At 34.0% G+C, this 20,094-nt stretch overlaps 1 protein-coding gene across 1 annotated transcript in view; it reads left to right on the top strand.

Annotated features, from left to right (window-relative positions):
• The window catches only part of LOC149076243 (synaptotagmin-7-like), a 158,206-nt gene that overhangs the window by 128,870 nt on the left and 9,242 nt on the right, over positions 1–20,094 (top strand). The window contains exons 5-6 of the mRNA XM_089243815.1: positions 969–1,085; positions 3,709–3,878. Of these exons, the coding sequence (XP_089099941.1) occupies positions 969–1,085; positions 3,709–3,878 (287 nt within the window). The remainder of the gene's footprint in view (positions 1–968; positions 1,086–3,708; positions 3,879–20,094) is intronic.

The following is a 20,094-nucleotide window of genomic DNA, read 5'->3' as shown; positions in this document are numbered from 1 at the left end:
CTTCATCGAATATTACGCTTTACACATTAACTGTTAACATAAATCACACAACCACTATACACATATGGTTTTCGTTGAATGAAAACATTTGAAATTAGTGAAAAATATGTTACTAAGTGTCTTAAGATTTTTTAAAAAAATTGAGAGTTGGTGTGTAGTGGACTTCAAGTATTTAAGTTGTCTTCAATCCGTGCATTTAATTATTTTATTTATATTCTCTGATGAGCCAATAGAGGAAGCTGACTTTCCTAATGAAAAGTAAAAATCTTAAGTATTATGATCATCATAATTAAATATAATTTTCTTTTCATATCTGATTTATTCGAGAAGCTTTTTATTAATATTAATTCTTCATCAGTTTTCAATATACAATCTATATTAACGTTGTAAAATGGCAGTTGTATTATTCCCCGCATAATCGGATACTGTGTGCTACTTCACCAAACACCAACTCTGGCCATATATTGCAATTACTGCCATTAGTGAGACGGGTTGGAAGTGAAGGCGCTGTCTATCGGTGGTCGACTCGAGTTCGTTAGGGAGAATATCTATATTCTCCCTTGGGTTCGAACCCGGGACCCTGACAACAACCTTCACGATGGTAGACGAACGTCTTACCACCATGCCACACGGGCACCAAAGGTACTGTGTGCTCGAATCGTTGATATCAGATTTAGCGGGTCGACTGTATTATGAATATATAGCCACAAAAATAAGTGATCATTTGAAGAAATTAAAACATCTAATGAATGCTATTTTTTAAAAAAATTTAGAAGAAATTCAATTTTTTTTATGATTTTTAAAAAAATTATATGTTCAGAAATTTTATTTTTAAGATTTTTTTAGGATAAATGGTGTTTCGTATTTTTCCAAGGTATTCCAATTATAAAGTAATGATGAATATTTTACTATCTTATCTATATATCATGTATTTAGATTTTTTTGTGATAATTATTTTGTTACTTCAGGTACAAGTGACCCTTACGTAAAAGTCACTCTTCTACCAGACAAAAAAAGGAAACTTGAAACGAAAGTCAAACATCGAACACTTGATCCTCGTTGGAACGAAACTTTCTATTTCCAAGGTAAATTTCAAAAATAAAAATCTATATATTTAAAGTTAAAATAAACAAACAATTGAGTTTCGGAAAGCAATTTTCAAGAGCTATAAGTAATCATCACAAAATTGTATATATTTACAATGATTTGTTCTACATAGGACACTCTATTGAATTGAAAATGAAAGCTTAATTTTTTTTCAATGCCACATGAATTCCAAATATAGAGTATATATCCCTTTTTTATAGTGCATGTGCAAATAAGTAATTGGAAAAAAAAGAAGGGGCAAAAGAGATGAACTGAAATTTCAAATAATGCTGGAATAATAAAATTCTTCCGGTAAGACATATCTAACAAGATCTTCATCCAAATAAAATGCTTCGAGAATTTAATCGAAAATTTTCTGGGTGCGTTATGAAAATCCGATTTATGTTATACCAATAAAATATAGCAATTGTGCGCATCTGAGCTTGGATCAGAAATGAAATTTTCACTCCATTTATGTATCGATCATGAAATTTCCCCCATTGGACGCAATACTAAAAAGGGATAAATTCTAAAATGTTGTTAGAACATAAGATTTTATGACCATGTGATAAATATGAAAAAATTTGATAGTCTTTGCTATATCAAGATTTTTTTTCTGTTGATTTGATGTTTATGTATTGTAAAGTATTTGGTAAGTGAACGTGAACATAAATTAAATTTTCATGCATTTTGATACAGAATATATTCAGGGTTATATATTCCCATATTACCTTCGAAATATGGCTGAAATACACGCACGAGCTAAAATTTTTATGTTAATTTATCTAAAAGCATGAATTATTACATCGATCACTATACTTCCGAAGCTATGTTTACACACAATGGTATCCATTTACGCTTTCAGCGAGATATGAACACTTCTTAAAAATTTTCAATTTATGGTTACTATAATATCGCAGAGTTGCATGTCTTGAAGATTCCCGTTCCCATTGCTGAATTCCACTCATCAAGGTCTTTTTCTAATACATAGCAAGCCTTTGCTAGTTACAGGTTTCTACTAGGTAAGCTTACAATCGAACTCAGTTAATACGATAAATAAAAAATCCAGGTAATAAAACCGTTACTTACTAAATGAGCACATTGAGCTCAGCGACCAATAGGTCTGTCATGGATCCACGATATAATTTCTCAAACAAACTACATACATCTGAAACCACTAGTTATAGCTTTACCACAATATAGTTGAGTAATAAACAAGTATATTAAGAAAAGAAAACTGAAGAAAACGGTGTATCTCTCTGATTGAATAATCTTAATACAAATATCTTATTATATGCATACTGTATTAGCCACAAAAATCTCTTTTTAATGCACCCAAACATACAGGAACAACATTCAAGAAAATAACGTTTAGGAACACCTAATATAGAGCCAATATACAGGGTGTCTTGTAAGTCATATAATTTCGTTTTTATATCTCATAAACCGTTCGTCGCAGAGGTACAGATATAATTAAAAAGTGCTCATTAAACAAAATAATGCTCAAAATGTGTTCAACAATCCCCCGTACTAGTTTTGAGATTGAAAATACAGTGTGTCGCAAAATAAAAATACATAAATTTTTATACGGTCCTCCTGTATCCTTTAACTTCTAATTATATAGTTTTTGCCCTGTCTCTTCTGTGGCCGACAAAAAAAATCCAATTTAGGGTAATATTAGCTGAGATATTTAAATTCAGAAACCGAAGAAAACTTTGGAAAGAATATAAATGATGGAAAAAGAAGCGTTATGCTTTAGTTTATTCTGTTCTTTGATAATTTATCTCCGATTTTTGAACTCAAATTTCCCAGTGAATATTGCACTTGGAAACGTGGAATTTTTTCGGCGGCCTCAGAAAATTCAGGGGAACAACTTTCTTATTGAATGTTCAGAGACGGGGGACCGCAGAAAAATACTCTCTATTTTAAATCTCAAAACTGGTAGAATGTGATTTCTGAACACACATTTTGAGCATTTTTAAAATCAGAACCATACTTATCTACGACGAATGACTGATGAGATAATAGCCTAATCAGAGCTTGCAGGACACTGTATACTCCTGTGAATCTATCGATAGATATGCATATTTTAACTATTCCGGTAATTATACCGTGTAAGTAAGGGGGTAATTAAAAAACTTTTTTTCGGATTTCGGGGTTTTGAAGAGACATTTTTCTAGTAATGCTTGCTAATGTAAGTTTCAAAATTTTCAATTCAAATGCGCAGCACACAGAAAAAATACAATAAGTTAATATCAATTAGGTACACTCATCAGCTTTATTATCACATCTATTAAAGTATTCGTTTGATCGAGCCAGCTTTACCCTAAATTATTTTATATTTGTGTACGGTTAAATTAATCAATTATCTTATCTTCATTCACGTCGGTAGCAATAAAGTGAAGGAGTAAGGGCGATCAAAAACTAACCAAAAAACAAGAAATTTCTTATCAATCTAAATGTTCTCCCGAAAAAATTTCTTTTAATTTTTTTTTTCTTTTCTAAAGCCAACTAATGAAAAATGAAATGCAAATAGCATTCCGGTTTTTTTTTTATTGTTTATTCCTATATTTTTATTTCAACGCATACTTTACTGAATTTCTTAAACGTCATCCAATATAGGATTTCCATTGCACAAACTCCAGAAATCTGTATTGCATTTGAATGTGTACGATTGGGACCGGTTCAGTCGAGATGATCCTATCGGAGACGTGTATCTGCCACTGGATAAAGTGGATTTCACCCAGAAGCCTACATTCTGGAAGAAACTGAATCCAGCGGAAAGTTGCAAGGTGAGAGAGAATTTCTAGATTTTTCTTTCCTGTATACCTCTCACTTACTTTTTACTCTACTCTCCTTTCCTTAATAATAATAAAAAAATACTCTTCGATCATTTCCGGAATAAATCTTCGGAGAGGCATTGGTTGTTGTTGCTGCTACTACTGTGTGTGTGTGGCAAAAAAAAAATCATACTCCAGCACGAAAAGATGTTGCCTCCAGAGAAGGAGAAAAAGAGTAAATTTTCTAGTTGTATTTCAAGGCGCGTAGCCCGGGTCGTTTAGAGTCAATGGGTAGTTTATCTCCAAAGGCTCCTTCACTTCATACCAAAGAAGAACCTAGAACCTAGTAGAAAAGAGACGCAAAAGATTGCTGGAGATCGCTCTATCACAGCACGTTTCGTTAAAAAGGCGAAAGAGAGATGAAGTAAAAAAGAGAAAGAAATTCTGAAGAAAGAAAAGAATCACAGAGAATAATGAAAAAGAAAAGCACATTCTTACTCCCGGGCATCCATCCGAGTTCTTTGGCTTTCTGAAAAATGAACTCCGCAATAAAGTGAAAAAGAAAGAAAAATACATATACATGAATAAAAAAAAAGAAAGAAATTCTCAAGAAAAATATTTTAACGATAAAAACTGGAAAATAGAAGAAAAAAAATAATAAATTTTCATCGATGTAGGTGTGTTTTATCAACAAAAAAATTTTAGCGGAGATTCGTGTGATGCAGTGAAAACATCCAACGAAAAGAATCTCGTGTTTTGTCGCTATGTTGTTTCTATTGTTATTTTTTTTCTATTCCCTACGGTTATAAAAGCTATACGTACATAACTGTTTGAATAGTCTCATTTTATTCGGATGATATTATCATCTCCAACTTCAGGATAGATCATTGACCTATGTGAATTTTAACGTATATGTAAACAAACAATCCGCGCATGTGCCAGATTTATTTATTTGATGGAAATATATTTTTATATTTTATCAGTCAGAATTGAATAAAACAATCCACGAACAAACAGAATTGTGTTCGTTAGAGAGAGAGTCCTCAATATGCATTCAGATAGGCTAAGACTTCTTGATGAGAAGGAAGATAGGACTATTGTTAGTCCATTTCAAAGACTCAAAACTCCAGCACGCTGTTGTATGGTTTGACAATGTTCATCTCATTTAAAGCGTTTTTCCTAAGATCTGACGAATAAAATTCATATGAGTATGGTAATGGATTCAGGGCTGTAGGATGGGATGTGCAGGATTGGTGTTATCTGAAGAAATAATTTTGAAGATTATTTTCACTCCTCTCGAAAATTTTAATAAAAAAAGAGTGGTATATTTTATTAGAAATAACTTCACTAAAAAGAATTACCGAAAATGTAAGGAGAATTTTCACTCCCCAAATGAAATTTGGAGGAGCAAAATTGAAATACCGGGGTCTCGTTATTTGACGTCCTACTTTAAAATGACATAGACACTGAGATACCTAGAAATGCGTAGTTTTCTCAATGGGCATGCCTGGAATTCCAAATCAACGTATTTGTGAAAATAGTTACATTTTTGGTTAATAGATAGCACAACAGTCCTTTTTCCTTTTCCCTTCGCTACAATAGGTCATATTGTACTTCACAGACGTAGGTCAATTCAAATTGTGATGAATTCGAAATGGTCACTTTACCTAGCGAGGAATAGATTGAAGTGAAGAGTGGAATTACATATAAAAGCTGTTTTTCTACAATATGTCTCCCCCTCAATGTGCAATGAAAACATGCCTCACCGCTGAACTATTCAAACTGTCTCAACTGCACTTAAATTTCTAAGCCCACCCACATCACAAACGTGTGCTACTTATTCCATCTTTCTATCTATCACTGTTTCCAAGATATGACATTTCAAAGCTAAGGAGTTTTTTGTGAAACATCTCGTATCGTATTTTTTTTTTTGCTAAAGTACTCTGCATTATATTCTGTTTTCTCTCTCTCTCTCCCTCTCCCTCAACATGACTACAATTTTACTTCAACAAAATGACACCAGGGATTGCATACTGGATCACTTCATGTAGATTTCCCAATGGGTCATTATAAAAAGTCATTCAAGAGTGGTATCTGCTTCCTCCTGAATAAATAGAATATCTGCCGGAATGGTTATATATAGTAACTTTTTCTAACACAAGTGCATTCCAGATTCCTTACAGATTGCTTTGTTTGATAATCTATCTGCCTTACCATCGGTTATGACTTTTCATCGGTCTTAATAAATCCACTCCAACGGATGGATTGATGTTTTTCTCCCTGATATAAAACTGATTAAAAAAGTTCAAATTTCATCAAATATAAATAACCCAATAAACGAAATTTTTCTTAATTTTCAGCATATGGAATTCATTGGTATTCATTTCAACCACCAATGCTGTCATGAACATATGGACCATATACAAATATATATTTCCCGAATCAATACTGCAAACATCGATTCACAACGCATAAACTCACTCGCTTTCTAACATCTGCACTTTCTTTTCGAATAAATCCTCCTCTTTCGAATAAACCTCAAATAATTCGTTTTTCTTTTCTCATGTCGGATTTTCATTCCAAACATCATTGATTTTTGGGTGTAGAAGGAATGTAAACCAATTTTACTAGCGTGCAACTGCCTCCGTCAGGTCTAGTCGAACGATTGGAGACCAACCTATTTTATAACACGTGAGTGTAAAAAAAAAATCTACAACCAAGAGGATTTTACAGCTTTCTGATCTCTCAGGGAAACGGTTATCGCCGGTACTCAAGGAACTGAAATAATAAAATTTGATCGTCATATTCTTGTGTGTATGAGGCATCTAGGTTTATATATATATATATATACACAAGCATTACTTGACCGCCCTCATGACGGAATCGTTTCACAGTTTGTTCAGCAAAGAGATGTAAAAAAGAAAAAAAGCACATATCCACGGTCTACAGGCCTGTTATTTCCGTTTTTCGATCCAGTTTTTATAACGTTTTCTCAAGAACATCCCGTCTTCTGGCTTCGAGGAATCGTCGGAAGCTCCGAAACAGGAGTATCGTCTCCTTCTTATAGAACAAGGTCATAAAGTTGGCTCTGAAAGCCTCCTTTAACTGCGAACGGTGGTTCGGATCCGAAATGGATAGTTGGAAAAATACATCCATGGACTAGAATTCTTGCTGTAGTATAGGATATTCTTCCTGTTTCCATTGCAAAAAAACTATATCGATCGTTCTGGTTCTTAAAGAATGGTTAAAATGGAGTCTGGAGAAGGGATGGGGAAAACGATTTCCAAGCAATTGAGATCGAAGTGAACGACCCCCTTTTTTTGTGATTGTGCATGTGTGTGAGAAATCCGTTTCGTGGAATTTCCCCGGAACACAATAGCCAAGAGCAGCTCAACCCAACAACTTTCTCTCCACTGCGTATATTCGGGGTAATGGTTACCTACCGTTAATAGGATTTTGATGATTCATCGGATAAGAAACATCCCAGACTTGCTATACATGTACATAAATGTGTATATCGTGTATTGATCGATAAATCGTGCAGCGTGAATATGTGTGAAGATAAAAATGGGTGTTTGATGAGAACATTCTTAGAATTCTGTCTTTAAACCGTAATCTCTCGAATCAAAAACGGGGTACCCCCCTCTTGCCGATATCGATATTTTAATCGATATGGTCATAACATTGCCGATGTGTCTCGAGTGGTCATAGATTGCGTTGAAATTTATGAAGATATCTGAGGGAAGATGGAGATCGTCATTTAACCCTTCATTTGGCAATGCTGCTCTCAAGCACAACATGGTTTTTTTATATTTTTCAAGTGAACGCATTTTGTATTTTGAGCTAATTTCGGAATTCATGCTTCTCCAAGCAACTTTTAAACAATCGTTTTTTACTTGTGAGCTGTTCATGAAGTTTAATTACCAAATGGCTGAAGGTACGCGTCTCCTATTTTTTAAGGGGTATCACGACCTTTGAAATCGAATTTTAAAAAATGACTTCAAGAAATGTATCATTCGATTACAAATGAAATACTAAAAAATTCGTGTCAATTGGTTAATTTGTTCTTTCATAATTAAATAAAGAAATACTGAATTATCGTGCAAGTGTATACTAGAAAAAATCCACACCTAGAGTATCTTTTATCCCAGGGTGGGACAAATTATGCATAGAGTCGTTGCTAGACGTCACATTGAAACAGGAACATACGGGCGTATATCGTCAGTGGACACATCGCCGTAAATTTTAACACCGAAAATATGGAGATGTTTTAGTCGAAACTCAGTTTCACTTTAAAGCAACGTAAGCAATGCGTTATCATCTGCTTGTGCCAATTAAGCATAATCGATTGCACAAGGAATGTGCAGTCTTTAGAAAGCATTAGCAACAACATTACTATCCCCAGGCAAATATCTCAAATCTGTGGAAAACTGACTGATACGTTCAAGATGTCTAAGTTGCCGAAGAGAACATTTTTCGTTACGTTGTTTGAAAGGGTATCTGAGAGGGCGATGATCACTGATTTAGAGGACGCAATGATGATTTCGTCCCTCCAAAATATGCTTGAAGTGTTTAACAGCTGAATATATTGCCGTGAGCCCTCTGTCATACGTACTATACTTTTTTCAATCGAACTGAGCTTGCGTAAAAAAAATGGCAATGATTGAGTTTGCTTCCTATTGGCTGAAGGACTGCATCCAATAAGGTGTCAAAAGCATAGGCATTCAAAAACAATTTGAGTTCGAAACAGGATGGGCCAGAAGGACAGCGTTGGTAATTGATTGCTTGCATGACAGAAAAGTGGATTTGGCCTCCTTGGACCAAACTATAACCTTTTTGAATCTTGCTTTTTGTTGATTCATGTCAATGGCGACTGGCACTCTGGCGGTATTTTTAAGGAATCTGTGATAGAAATTTGCAATTGCCAAAAAAACGCTTCAATTCAGTCACTGTTGATGACAATGGATAATCGAGCAATGTTTGTATTCGATCTGGTAAATGTGTAATCCCATCAGGGGAAACAAGAAATCCCAGAAAATTAATCTGACGTTGACCGAACACACAATTAGATGTATTGATTGCGTCCGGGTCCCCAATAACCCTACGCTTGCAGTCACAAAATAAAATGCATTAAAAACTCAACAATTTATTAATATATATTGAGGAAGAAGTGTAACGAGAAGGAACAGATGTTTACGTATGCATGAGCATGGTACAAGTCACAACTGACCTTCCTACAATCATGGGCAAGAAAAGAGTAGGGTGCCATCTATACGGACAAGAACGTCATGGTGTATAGAGTACACTGGAATAATACTTTACATAGGATAAACTGCTCAAAATTATACGCAAATATACCAGAGAAAATGAGGATAGAACCGTAAGGTGGAACGAAACATAAGAGTGACACAGAATGTGAAAATACAACTTTAATCATAAGATAATTAAAGTACTTGTTTCTCGTAGATGAGGGCTTTTAAACTAATTCTACAAAATGAATCGTGGTGGAACAAATCAAATGCGTGTTATGGTCAAGGTATGGAATAGACACTTCTACCACTACTAAGACTACCAGGCATGCACCTCGTACATATTCCTTTCTGGAACTTCTAACGATTCGGTACATGTTGAAATGTGTGTGTGTAGTGAACCTTCCGTGAAGTTTGTTTCTGTGTAATGTTTGTTCTTCAGCGAGACGTTTTAACGGGGAGATCAAGACACTGCTACCGTATTTTCCCGCGCATAATCCACATGCGAAATTTGAAGAAAGAAAGAGAAAATCACGTCTAAAAAAATCGTGGCGGCGTATTATCCGCGGGATTTTAAAAAATATATAAATAAAAACTTACCCGCGGGCGCGTGTGTGTGTGTGTGTTTCAATAATCAATCCATTGGTATTATAATTATCATACTTATTAATGAAATTTATTTACGAAACAATAGCATTATTTACACACGAAACATAATTTACAGTTCATTCAAAACCTTCAAATTCAGGCTCATCAGAATACTCTTCAGGCTGATAACATCATTTTCTGTAGATTGTCCGCAGCGGTAGATAATCCGCATTTTTTATAACGTTAACAACTTTTTCAACAGATAATCCACGGATTATACGGAAGAAAATACGGTAATTTTCATCAACCTTCTAGCACCATAACATGTTCATTTAAATCATGTAACAAAAGAGTCTCTTTTTTTATGCTCAACCATTTAAGTTCTGTGTTCTGTGTATCTTTTTCAATGGAATTTTATATTTTTAACATTAATGTGTTAAACTTTAGTTTTTCACGATCTTGGGAAGAACCCTCTCTTTTCCAAAAAGTTTACAAATGAATTTATTAAAGTACCTCATAAATCTTTTAACCTAAACCCCTCAATAGTAACGTTGTTTACTTAACTCTTAATCAAGATTTTCAAACTCAATTTATAGCTAAATGAGTATTATACACCGGATTTATATACATACACATAAAGATTTTACAAATGCTTTCGAGTAACCCATGTTTGCAGATTACGCACGGTAATATCCAACAAGCTACTTTAAGCATTTTAAATAATTCAGACTCCCAATCCCAGAAAAACATTATGCAGCAAAATTGATGCAAACCATGCATTTAACGAATCACGGAATCTCAGTGAATAACTAGTTCAATATTTGCATGTAATTCATGTTCATAACGGTAGGGCAAAACGTGATTTGGTGCAGAAAACATCTTTCCAACTTCTCCAACATGGAAAGCAAAAAGAAAAAAATTGAAATAATCGGGAAAATATTCGCCATCAAGTTGAAGAGCAGATGAACGAATAGATGGGGGGGAACTTGTAACAAAACGAGAAAGAGATGAAAGACTATTACTTCATTTAAAATTCAAAGGCACACACATACACACACACACATGAGTACAATCACTGTTTTGAACAGCAAGTTCTTGTTCGCTGCAGTTGAACAATTTAATTGAACAAAGGATGGATGGATGTGAGAGAGAGGACACACACAGCAGTGAAAAGAATTGTTCCCCCCTTCCAGTTTCTTCTGTCAAGAACTAGCTTCTGTGTCTAATGAATGTGTTTCGCTCCAGAAGTAATGTAACAGTTGGCTAAGCTTGACAATTTATTTAATTAGTTGTTCTCTAGCTCTGTTCCCGTGGAGTGATTCCTTAATTCCAAAGGAACGGCTTTTACAGGAAGTAACTTTGGTGTTCCGCTGACGTTTGCCTTTCTCTTGAGGTTTGAAAGTGAACAACTTTCCTGTCCCTCCCTTCTTAAAAGTCCTACTCCGGCTGCTGCCTGCTGAGACGTGCTTAATAATGTTACTGTCCCTCTCAATTATCTTGGGACTTGGTTTGAAGTTTTGTACCCGAGAAATCTTATGTACAGGCGATTAAACCCTTTCACCTACTATACTAGCATTGATTCCCTCATGTCCTGCTTGATACCACTGTGTGTGCTCTCCCTCCTATCCCAAGTTTCATTTTCTGACATGTGAGTAAATGAGGACTGTTTCGTATTGTCCATTAGGGAATTCGAAATAACTACCGTTGGGGTTCTCCATGAAACAGGTAAGGACTCCAAGTTATCAGTTATTCTTACGGTTATCCGGCAGTGAGTCTAGTTTAGGTTTAGCTTGATTGTTAATGAACCGGAAGCGTGTAATTTTTTGGGATTTCCTCCAAAATGATACTTAAAATTCTTCTCGCACATGTATCTGGCAATGCATACTTTATACCAGGAAATAAATAAAACATAAAAGAATGTAACAAATCAATTATGCCAGTGGAGTGGGGGGGTTGCTCCTTCAAACTGTTATATCGAACCACTGGAAGAATATATATATATGATTATCTAGATTAACCCAGGCTCCTAGTGGTCCAATATACATTTAGAATAAAACGATGACTCATGAAAAGAAAGAATCAGTTTTAACTTTCATTAGCATTTAATATTTAATCAAATGATCATATGAAAAGAACGAGTTATATTTACACAAAATAAAAGTCAATTAGAAAAAAATCCATTTCTACGATATCAAATTCTGGATAATACATAAACAAAATACTGTATGTTCAATTATAATAATTTTAACTTGATGTTGGAATATCTCTCTTTTAATCACCTTTTATACCTAATTTCACCATCTCTGCCCCCGGTTAATTCCTCCTAATTTAGATCTTAACTAAACGTCTATAATTTACTAAAATTGTGGTAAGATTTTCTTTCCTACCTTTTCCTCCATCCCTTTCATCACGGATGATCGCCGCTCCTGATGCTACTCATTGAAAATGTGTATATACAAAAAAACTACATTTTTTTCCCAACTTGATTTTTAGCTTGCACTAATCAATCTGCTTTTGGATTGCTGCAATTGTTTCATGAGTCTGCTTCGCATGTGACTCTATCAAGTTGGCCATTTCCTTATCCGTGCTCCCAACATTGCAAATGGTTTCGTGTTGTGTTGATGATTCATTAACTTGTAAAGTTTCAATGAAATTCACAGCATCTTGAAACGATTGTGGGTCTTTCACTAAAATAGAACTTTTGTATTTTGGTAGGAGGCCTTCCAAGAATTTGGCTAGTCGTGTTTGTTCGTAAAGTGATTTCACTTCGGGTTTACTGATATCGGCATTGCCGAAAAATTTTTGTGTATTTGTGGAAACACGAGCAGCGTAGATTTTGACCCCTTCGTCGGAGGACATGCGACAATTCGAGAAAAGTTGCTGTCGTGTAGCAAGGCTTGTTTTGGTGGAGAAAAAATCCAAAAATTTCTGTTTAAAGTTTTCATAATTCTGCTCATTTTCCAAATCAACATTGTTAATGATCTGTGTCAACGCATCTCCCCTAACTCTGGATTTTAGCAACAATAATTTCTCTGATTCAGTACAATTTGCGGTTTTTGCGATTGCCTCTAACGTATCAACAAAATATCGGGGAGTGACAGCGGACACGTTGTCAAAATGGGGAATTAATGCCTGGCACCCTGCTAACTTATTAAAATTGCTAGGATCTTCAGCCATAGTGCAATATATCCAAAAGATTTAACAAAATTATAAAATCAAAATTCAATGAAAGTAAATGTAGAAATTCCCAAAACACACAAAGTTTCCATACAATAATAAATCTCAACACCAACTTAATGTTGCTTTTTTTCCTTCTAAATTATCATTATGACCATATCAATTCGAACATTCTCTCAAGAGTCATCATTTGTTCATGTTTTGACATTTTTATCTGAAGGTGAAAAAGGGTAAATTTATGAATTAAGAACAGTATTACAAAAATAAAATTTGGAATAATACTGTAAGGGAATGGTCACGGTACCATTGTTATATCGAACCACTGGAAGAATATATATATATTCTTCCAGTGGTTCGATATAACAAAACGCTGCTCCAGGAGCCTTTGCAGATCTGTGGATATTTTCTGCCGGTCCGCGAAATATTTCGCTAAATTCTGGAGGCAACTACACGATAAGGAAGTCCCTCCCCCCATTGCTGAGGGGTATGTGAATACTTTTGAAATTCCAAATGATGTGGGAAAAAAATTCAGCCGTGTTAGTAACAAAAAACAAACTGGCCAATCGAATGGAAGTACATTTCAACCACTGGAGTTAGTAGATCCACCTACTCGGGAACTAAATTAAAAACACGGAGTAATGAAAATGCTGGTATTGATGCTATATGAATAAAATGCTAATATAAGATTTTCGGAAAACTGGTTATTTTCTTTCCTAAATCATCATCTCCAGATATATTGGAAATATATACTCTTCCGAAAATATTGTATTAGCAAGTGTAGATTATATGTTTCTCTACTTAAATGCTAATTTCAGAATAATAAATTATATAATGCCTAGAATATATATATATATATATATCCATGAATGATATCGAATTCTATTTCCTTTCCAGTTCCGATATTTTGAATCGAACAGAAATTCACATAAATATCACTTGAAATAGAGAAGCTTTGCATCAGGACCCCTGCTGTGACCTATCAAATAAGAACAAAACTAATTATAAATTCTTCAAGTAAAACAGTCGACTGGTTTCATACCGATGTGAGCCATGAAAATGATCAATTATGCGGTATATAACACGGTATATAATATTGTTCATTTTCATTCCGAACCCTAGTTTAAAACCAACAACCAATTTCACTTGAAGAATTATAACAAATTTAGTTTTGTTCGATAGGTGGCAGCAGGGGTCCCAGTGCAAATGTGTTTGTTATTTTTGCTGTATGTCAAAAACGTCTGCATAAAAACATAATGACCGGTAATTCGTCCCAAACTTTTGCGACCATGTTTGCATCCACTGCTTCCACGGCTGCTGTTATGCATATCTTCAGTTCGGCTAATGTAACTAGAAGGGGAAGCACACAGTCTTTGTAAACGTAGTCTTTTGTAAACCACCACAAGAAGAAATCACACACTGTGAGGTCCGGTGATCTTGGAGGCCAGTGATGTTCAACTGAATCGTCAGGTCCCGTAGGGCTTTTTATACGCCCTCTTCGTTCACTTTGGATAGAATTTGGAAATTTCCCAATTTTTCCAAGTCCTTCATTATTCTTGCTACTTCTCTATAAAACTTTCGGGTGTAGAAATGCACTATTCGGTTCTTCCGTCTCTTTTCGAAAATAAAAGTGAGTACACTGACAATAAATGATTATATTTTGTAAGACTTGTAACTCGCTATTATAACATCGTCGTCGAGCATTTGCGCCTTTAAGTTTTAAACACCATAGTGTGGTATGGCTAATGTCAATGTACGGTGCTGGGCCGCTGACAAGTGTTTGAGAAACACTAATGTGCATCATATGCCAGTAGTTCCCAAACATTTAAGTATGACCCTCCCCCCCCCCGCTTTTAACAATAAATTTATCGACGAGTCCCTACATGCGGTGGTGGCCATATGTCTCGGTTTTCCGGAACATTCCCGATATTTTGCTAGGTAAATGTTCTGTCTGAAACACCTCTTTCTCTCTGGGCTTTAATTTCGTTACATTGACTTTCAACGATATTCGGTTCATTTTTAAGTATTATATAAGTTTTTATATCGTTTTTAATGCAATTTATATACCTTATGCAAGATAGAAGGTGTAAGACAAGAAGAGATGTATGTTCCTTAAATTTTATGTAAAGGATTATATACATTACAGAAAGAATCATCATCCGATTTCAAAATGATTCTTTACTTGAAATAAACCATAAATAATAAAACGTACACATTTCACCCTTTATTTTCTCATTCTACCTACCTTCGTGGTTAGTAGCTCAGCTGAATATAAGCATTTTTTAGTATTGACATATTTTTATTTACGTTGCCAACAAACAAAACAAAGTTTTATTTGGACGCTTTAATTTTAGAGAATCTCTCCCGCCCCCCAGGTTCATTGACGAGACCTCCCGGGGGGGCGCCACCCATACTTTGGGCAACATTTTCATATGGTACTGTCCTATAATACTGAATTCGATCACTTCAGTACAAACTATTGAAAGACTTTGCCCCAAAGTATGAAACAACTTTTCTCTCATCTCACAATAAAAAATATATAAAGGCAAAAATGTAGTACATTTCAGATGCAGCATACATATAATCATAAGTATAATTCGGAAGTGCGAATTTCCATCCAATACCAATACCAAAAGTTAAAAAATATCCACGCATATTCCAATAAAAATGGTAATTCTTCCGACTGCCTTATTTTCTTAGATCTTATTTATATTCAAATAAAACAAATAATGCTTATAATTCGAAATGTAAATTTCTACGCTCACATGTACCACCTTTGATATGCTAATGGCAATATATTTTCCACGACTGTGTGTAAGTGTCACATTTTAAAAACAAAAAATAAAATAAACTTTGAATTACTCCTAAAGGAAAATCCAAAGTTATTTCACAGATCTAAAGAATTTTTTCAAAATTTATCATTCTTGATTTATTATTTTTTGCAATTCAAGTCCTTGTCATCTCTTCTCGTCGTATGAATAAATTCATTCAAAATGTATTCCGAACACAGTTGGATGTCGTAGAGATGAAATTCCAGTCAAACAAATTCCCAATAAATAATATATATACGTGTGTATAAAATCTTAGAAGTCGAGAATTCCGGATAGGAAAATGTTTTTTTGGGCTAGAATATTCGCAAATTTCTAGTCACTACTTCAATACCAGAGAAGAAAAGCGCATATCACTTTTCGAGGTCCTTAATTTGCATCATTTTATATCATTATTACCATTTTTCGTATTTTTTTATATATATTTTCTCGGAATTTCTATTGAAGTTCCTTCCGTGGATACTAACGATTTCCCGAGGTTCCTGCTCCACTTTCTTCAATTTTCTTTTTTATTCTTATGCTTCTTACTCTTCCTAAGGGAGAAAAGAACATTTGTTTTTCGATTTTTGTTCGTTTCTTATAGTTTTTCCTTATTTCTTTTTTCCTATTCCTCGCTTGACGACAATCGAACGGCAAAAGAATCCATTGGAAGAGGACGAGGCATCCTGGGAAAAAAATAAGAAAACGGGAAGATGCAAGTCCCGGAAAGTCGTTGAAACTATCCTGCCCTCCTCTCCATTTCCCAAAAAAAAACACTATACCTACTTACGTGGATATATGTATGGTCTTTCCGCTCTTACATCTATTCTCATCCCCTTTCTTACTTCTATTGTTCTATCTAGTAAAAAGATAGAGAGAAAGACTACGAAACAGAAAGGACTTTTGAAAGCAGCAATACTAGTTCTGAATATTCGTCACTAAAATGGATTGTCCGGAATCCGTATACATTTTTTTCACCTTTTATTTATTTATTTTCCCCCTCACATTTACGCTTTTCCGTTACCTATATGGAGCTCTGACAGAATAAGGTGTATTGATATCGGATATGCCTATGTGATTTTCTAGGATTTTGCAAGGTCTCTATCATCGTTTCTGAAATCTTTCAGGATATTTACCAAAATACAATACTACAGGTGAGCACCGTTGGCGCGCCGTTGATCCTCGAGAAGCACACTTTCAATTGGAAAAATTATCCAAATACTCTGTAGAGACTTAAATGACTGTTAAAATTTCTCTATTAAGCAAAATTTTAGTTTCAATAAAAACCAAAGATTTAAATACAGAAAACCTTGCGAAGATGATCAGATTCATAATCTAATTCGCAAAAACAAACTTTGGAAAAAGTGCCGTAAGCATTCTTTAGATGCAATTTATAGATGCACTGAATTTAAAAAATGCAACACATGTCGAAAACAATGATTTTCATGAATAATTCAACTGGTAATATTTCTAAGAATGTGTTGCCTTATAGCACTGATGATAACATTTTAGTTGAAGACTTTGATTCTCATTTCACTAATACAAGCTGTAATACCTTGATTGATATAAATACTGTTGATTTCAAAAAATTCTTATAACCCAATCTTTAATTTCATTTTTCTTTTATCCACTTGGGGGCTCTGAAACACTAAGCGTTGTAAATCTAATTTGTAGAAAGAATAATTCGGGTTATGATGGGATTAATACTAAGATTTTAAAATCTTTCAGTTTTAAAAACGTACAATTTCTCATAAATTTTATAAACAATTCCATCACTCATAATAACTTCCCTTGTTTATTAAAATGTGCAAATCTTCCAATTTTCAAATCCGGAGATAAAAATAACTTGAGCAACTATCGTCCTATTTCGACTTTACCAATTTTTTCTAAACTCATAGAATCCGCAATGAAAATCAGACTTGAAATTTTTTTAGTTAAAAACAATTTCTTTGCTCCTCATCAATATGGATTTTTGATGATCGGTTTATCGGTAATAAGACTAACTTTCTATCCAATTCCAACAACTATCCAATTCTTTCAAGAAATTTGAATTGAATAGTTATAATCGGTAATAAGTTAGTCTTATTACCGATTATAACTATCCAATTCAAATTTCTTAAGTTTTTGGGTACTCAACTTCAAATGGCATTTTTTAATATAATAAGTATATCCTAATTCTAAGACAACTTGTCTTCTATAAAGCAATAATTTTTCTACTCAAAAACAAAAATCTTTGCCCCCCCCCCCTCCCCCGAAAATGAATGTTTCCTTGAGACGACCTCATGTCTTTGAGATTCCCTCACATAGGAAAAATATTTATGCAAAAAATGTTTTTCACATTGCTCCTAAAATTTATGAAACTTTACTTATTGAATTGCGAAATATAATACCGTTTCTTTCTTTTAAACAACGACTTCAACAATACATTGCTCTCTCTCTAACACACCAAATACTGAAACTTATTTTAATGCTCAGGCATAAATTTATACATTTTGATCGTGTTCCACCGAAGCTATTTTTGCTTATTTTTTTACAAATAAATACCTGTTCGCCACCTATTTTTTATACTCAGTACAACTATTTTCTTGATTTGCAGATCACATATATGAATTATTTTTTTCATACACATGTCTTTTTTTGTGCATTTAATATAGCAATACTAATTTCACTAGTGACTTTTAGTATTATCTTCATTGAATGTTGTCAGTACGGGGCTTGTCAACTCATATGTAACTCATTGTATCAATAATTACGTCAGTCTGCAATGTGTTGTGCGCATATTTTTTTCACCTTATATAAGTGAAAGTGGCTAAATTTCTTCTTGGAAAAAAAATGCGTCATTTATATCGCAAAGAGTTGTACAGTTATTAAATTAATTTTTTATTTGGCACCCTATTCGTAAAAATCCCAATTATAAAGTTGTTGTCCTGTCTTAATTGACCTCAACAAAAAAAATCCATGTTTTTTAAGCGCAATATTTGCTGAGATATTTAAATTTAAAAGTTCGCTGAAAAGAGTGGAAAGAATTCTATAATACCGTCAAACCGTTAGTTTGACCGTTTCAGAACCTGGTACCACAAATATGCAGGTTACTTTTTCTCACTGTAAAAAAAAATTTTCTCTTGGCCTTAGGGAGACTGTAAGCCTTGACTTAGAGTATTGTGTGAGTTTTGAGTTAGAATATGCTGAATCTGCACTTCGGAGACTTTTATCAGAGGGCAGCACTTGAAGTTGAACTTTCGGGGTTTTTTTAAGATGGTTTCCAGGAGAAATTTCCTCCGGGACAAGTGTAATTTATTACATAAATAAGTTTAGCAATAAAATTCGGGAAAGCATTTGTATGTGAAGATGAATATACCTTGCATCATCTTTGCTGAAAGAAATTTGAACGAAATAAATAAGTTCTTCACAAAAAATATTGAACAAAAGTTTGAAACAATAAAGATTTCTTGACATTTATGTTTTTAATGCACTTTGAAAATTCCAAAAAAATGAATACTTGGGTCTGAAGGCGTTAAGCAGTTGTTTCCCTCATTTTCTGCGATTTTTGAACTCAAATACATCAGCGAATAGATCACTTATAAACGGGAATTTTTTTTTTACCTTATATAGGAGATATAGAATGATAAAATTCTAATTTGGTTGTGTTTTTTAGGACAGTGTGTTTATATAAAAATTCAATTGTTTTATTTCAATAACATTGCAACCCCTTGCAATATAAATGACGTATCCGAGGTCTACACGTTATTTGGATACTTTTCCCAATTGGAAGTATGCCTCTAGGATCAAGCAATGGTTCTTAGATAATTTGCGACCAAGGGACTTGAGTAATCTCTCTGCATGTACATTCTATTCGCTCTTACATTCTTCCTCATCTTTTTCCCCATTTCTATATATTATCCATTTATTGTCTCGTTTATTCTCCTACCCCAGTAAAAAGACAGAGAAAAGAACGACGAAACAGAAAATACTTTTGAAGGCAGCAATAACTAGTCCTGAAAATCCTTCATTAAAATGGATTGTCCGGAATTCGTATACATTTTTTTTCATCTTTTATTTATATATTTTTTAGTCACGTTTACGCTTTTTCATTACTTGTATGGGGCTATGAGAGAATAAGGTGTATTGATGTCGGATATACTTTTCTAGGATTTGCTATCACTCTATCATCGTTTTTTGAAATCTTTGAGGATTTTTACCGATATACAGTTCTATATAAGTGGCAGTATTCAAAACTCATATTTTACGTTAAGGTGTTTTTGTCTTGTTTTTTCCCCCGTTTTATATCACTCAGCTGTATGGCTAGGATGACCCAGGAAAATTTGCTTCTCTTGTATATGCAGTGAACATTCGTGCTGCCTTAGTTTAATTAATGTGTATGCTCATAAATAGGAGTAATTATTTTCCTCA

Source organism: Pholcus phalangioides, unplaced genomic scaffold (assembly GCF_987345545.1).
Source record: "Pholcus phalangioides strain wild (caught in Gottingen) unplaced genomic scaffold, Ppha-v1.0 ptg000015l_1, whole genome shotgun sequence".
Lineage (NCBI taxonomy): Eukaryota > Metazoa > Arthropoda > Arachnida > Araneae > Pholcidae > Pholcus > Pholcus phalangioides.
Note: the sequence above shows the minus strand (reverse complement) of the source record. Positions and strands in the feature narration are given on the sequence as shown.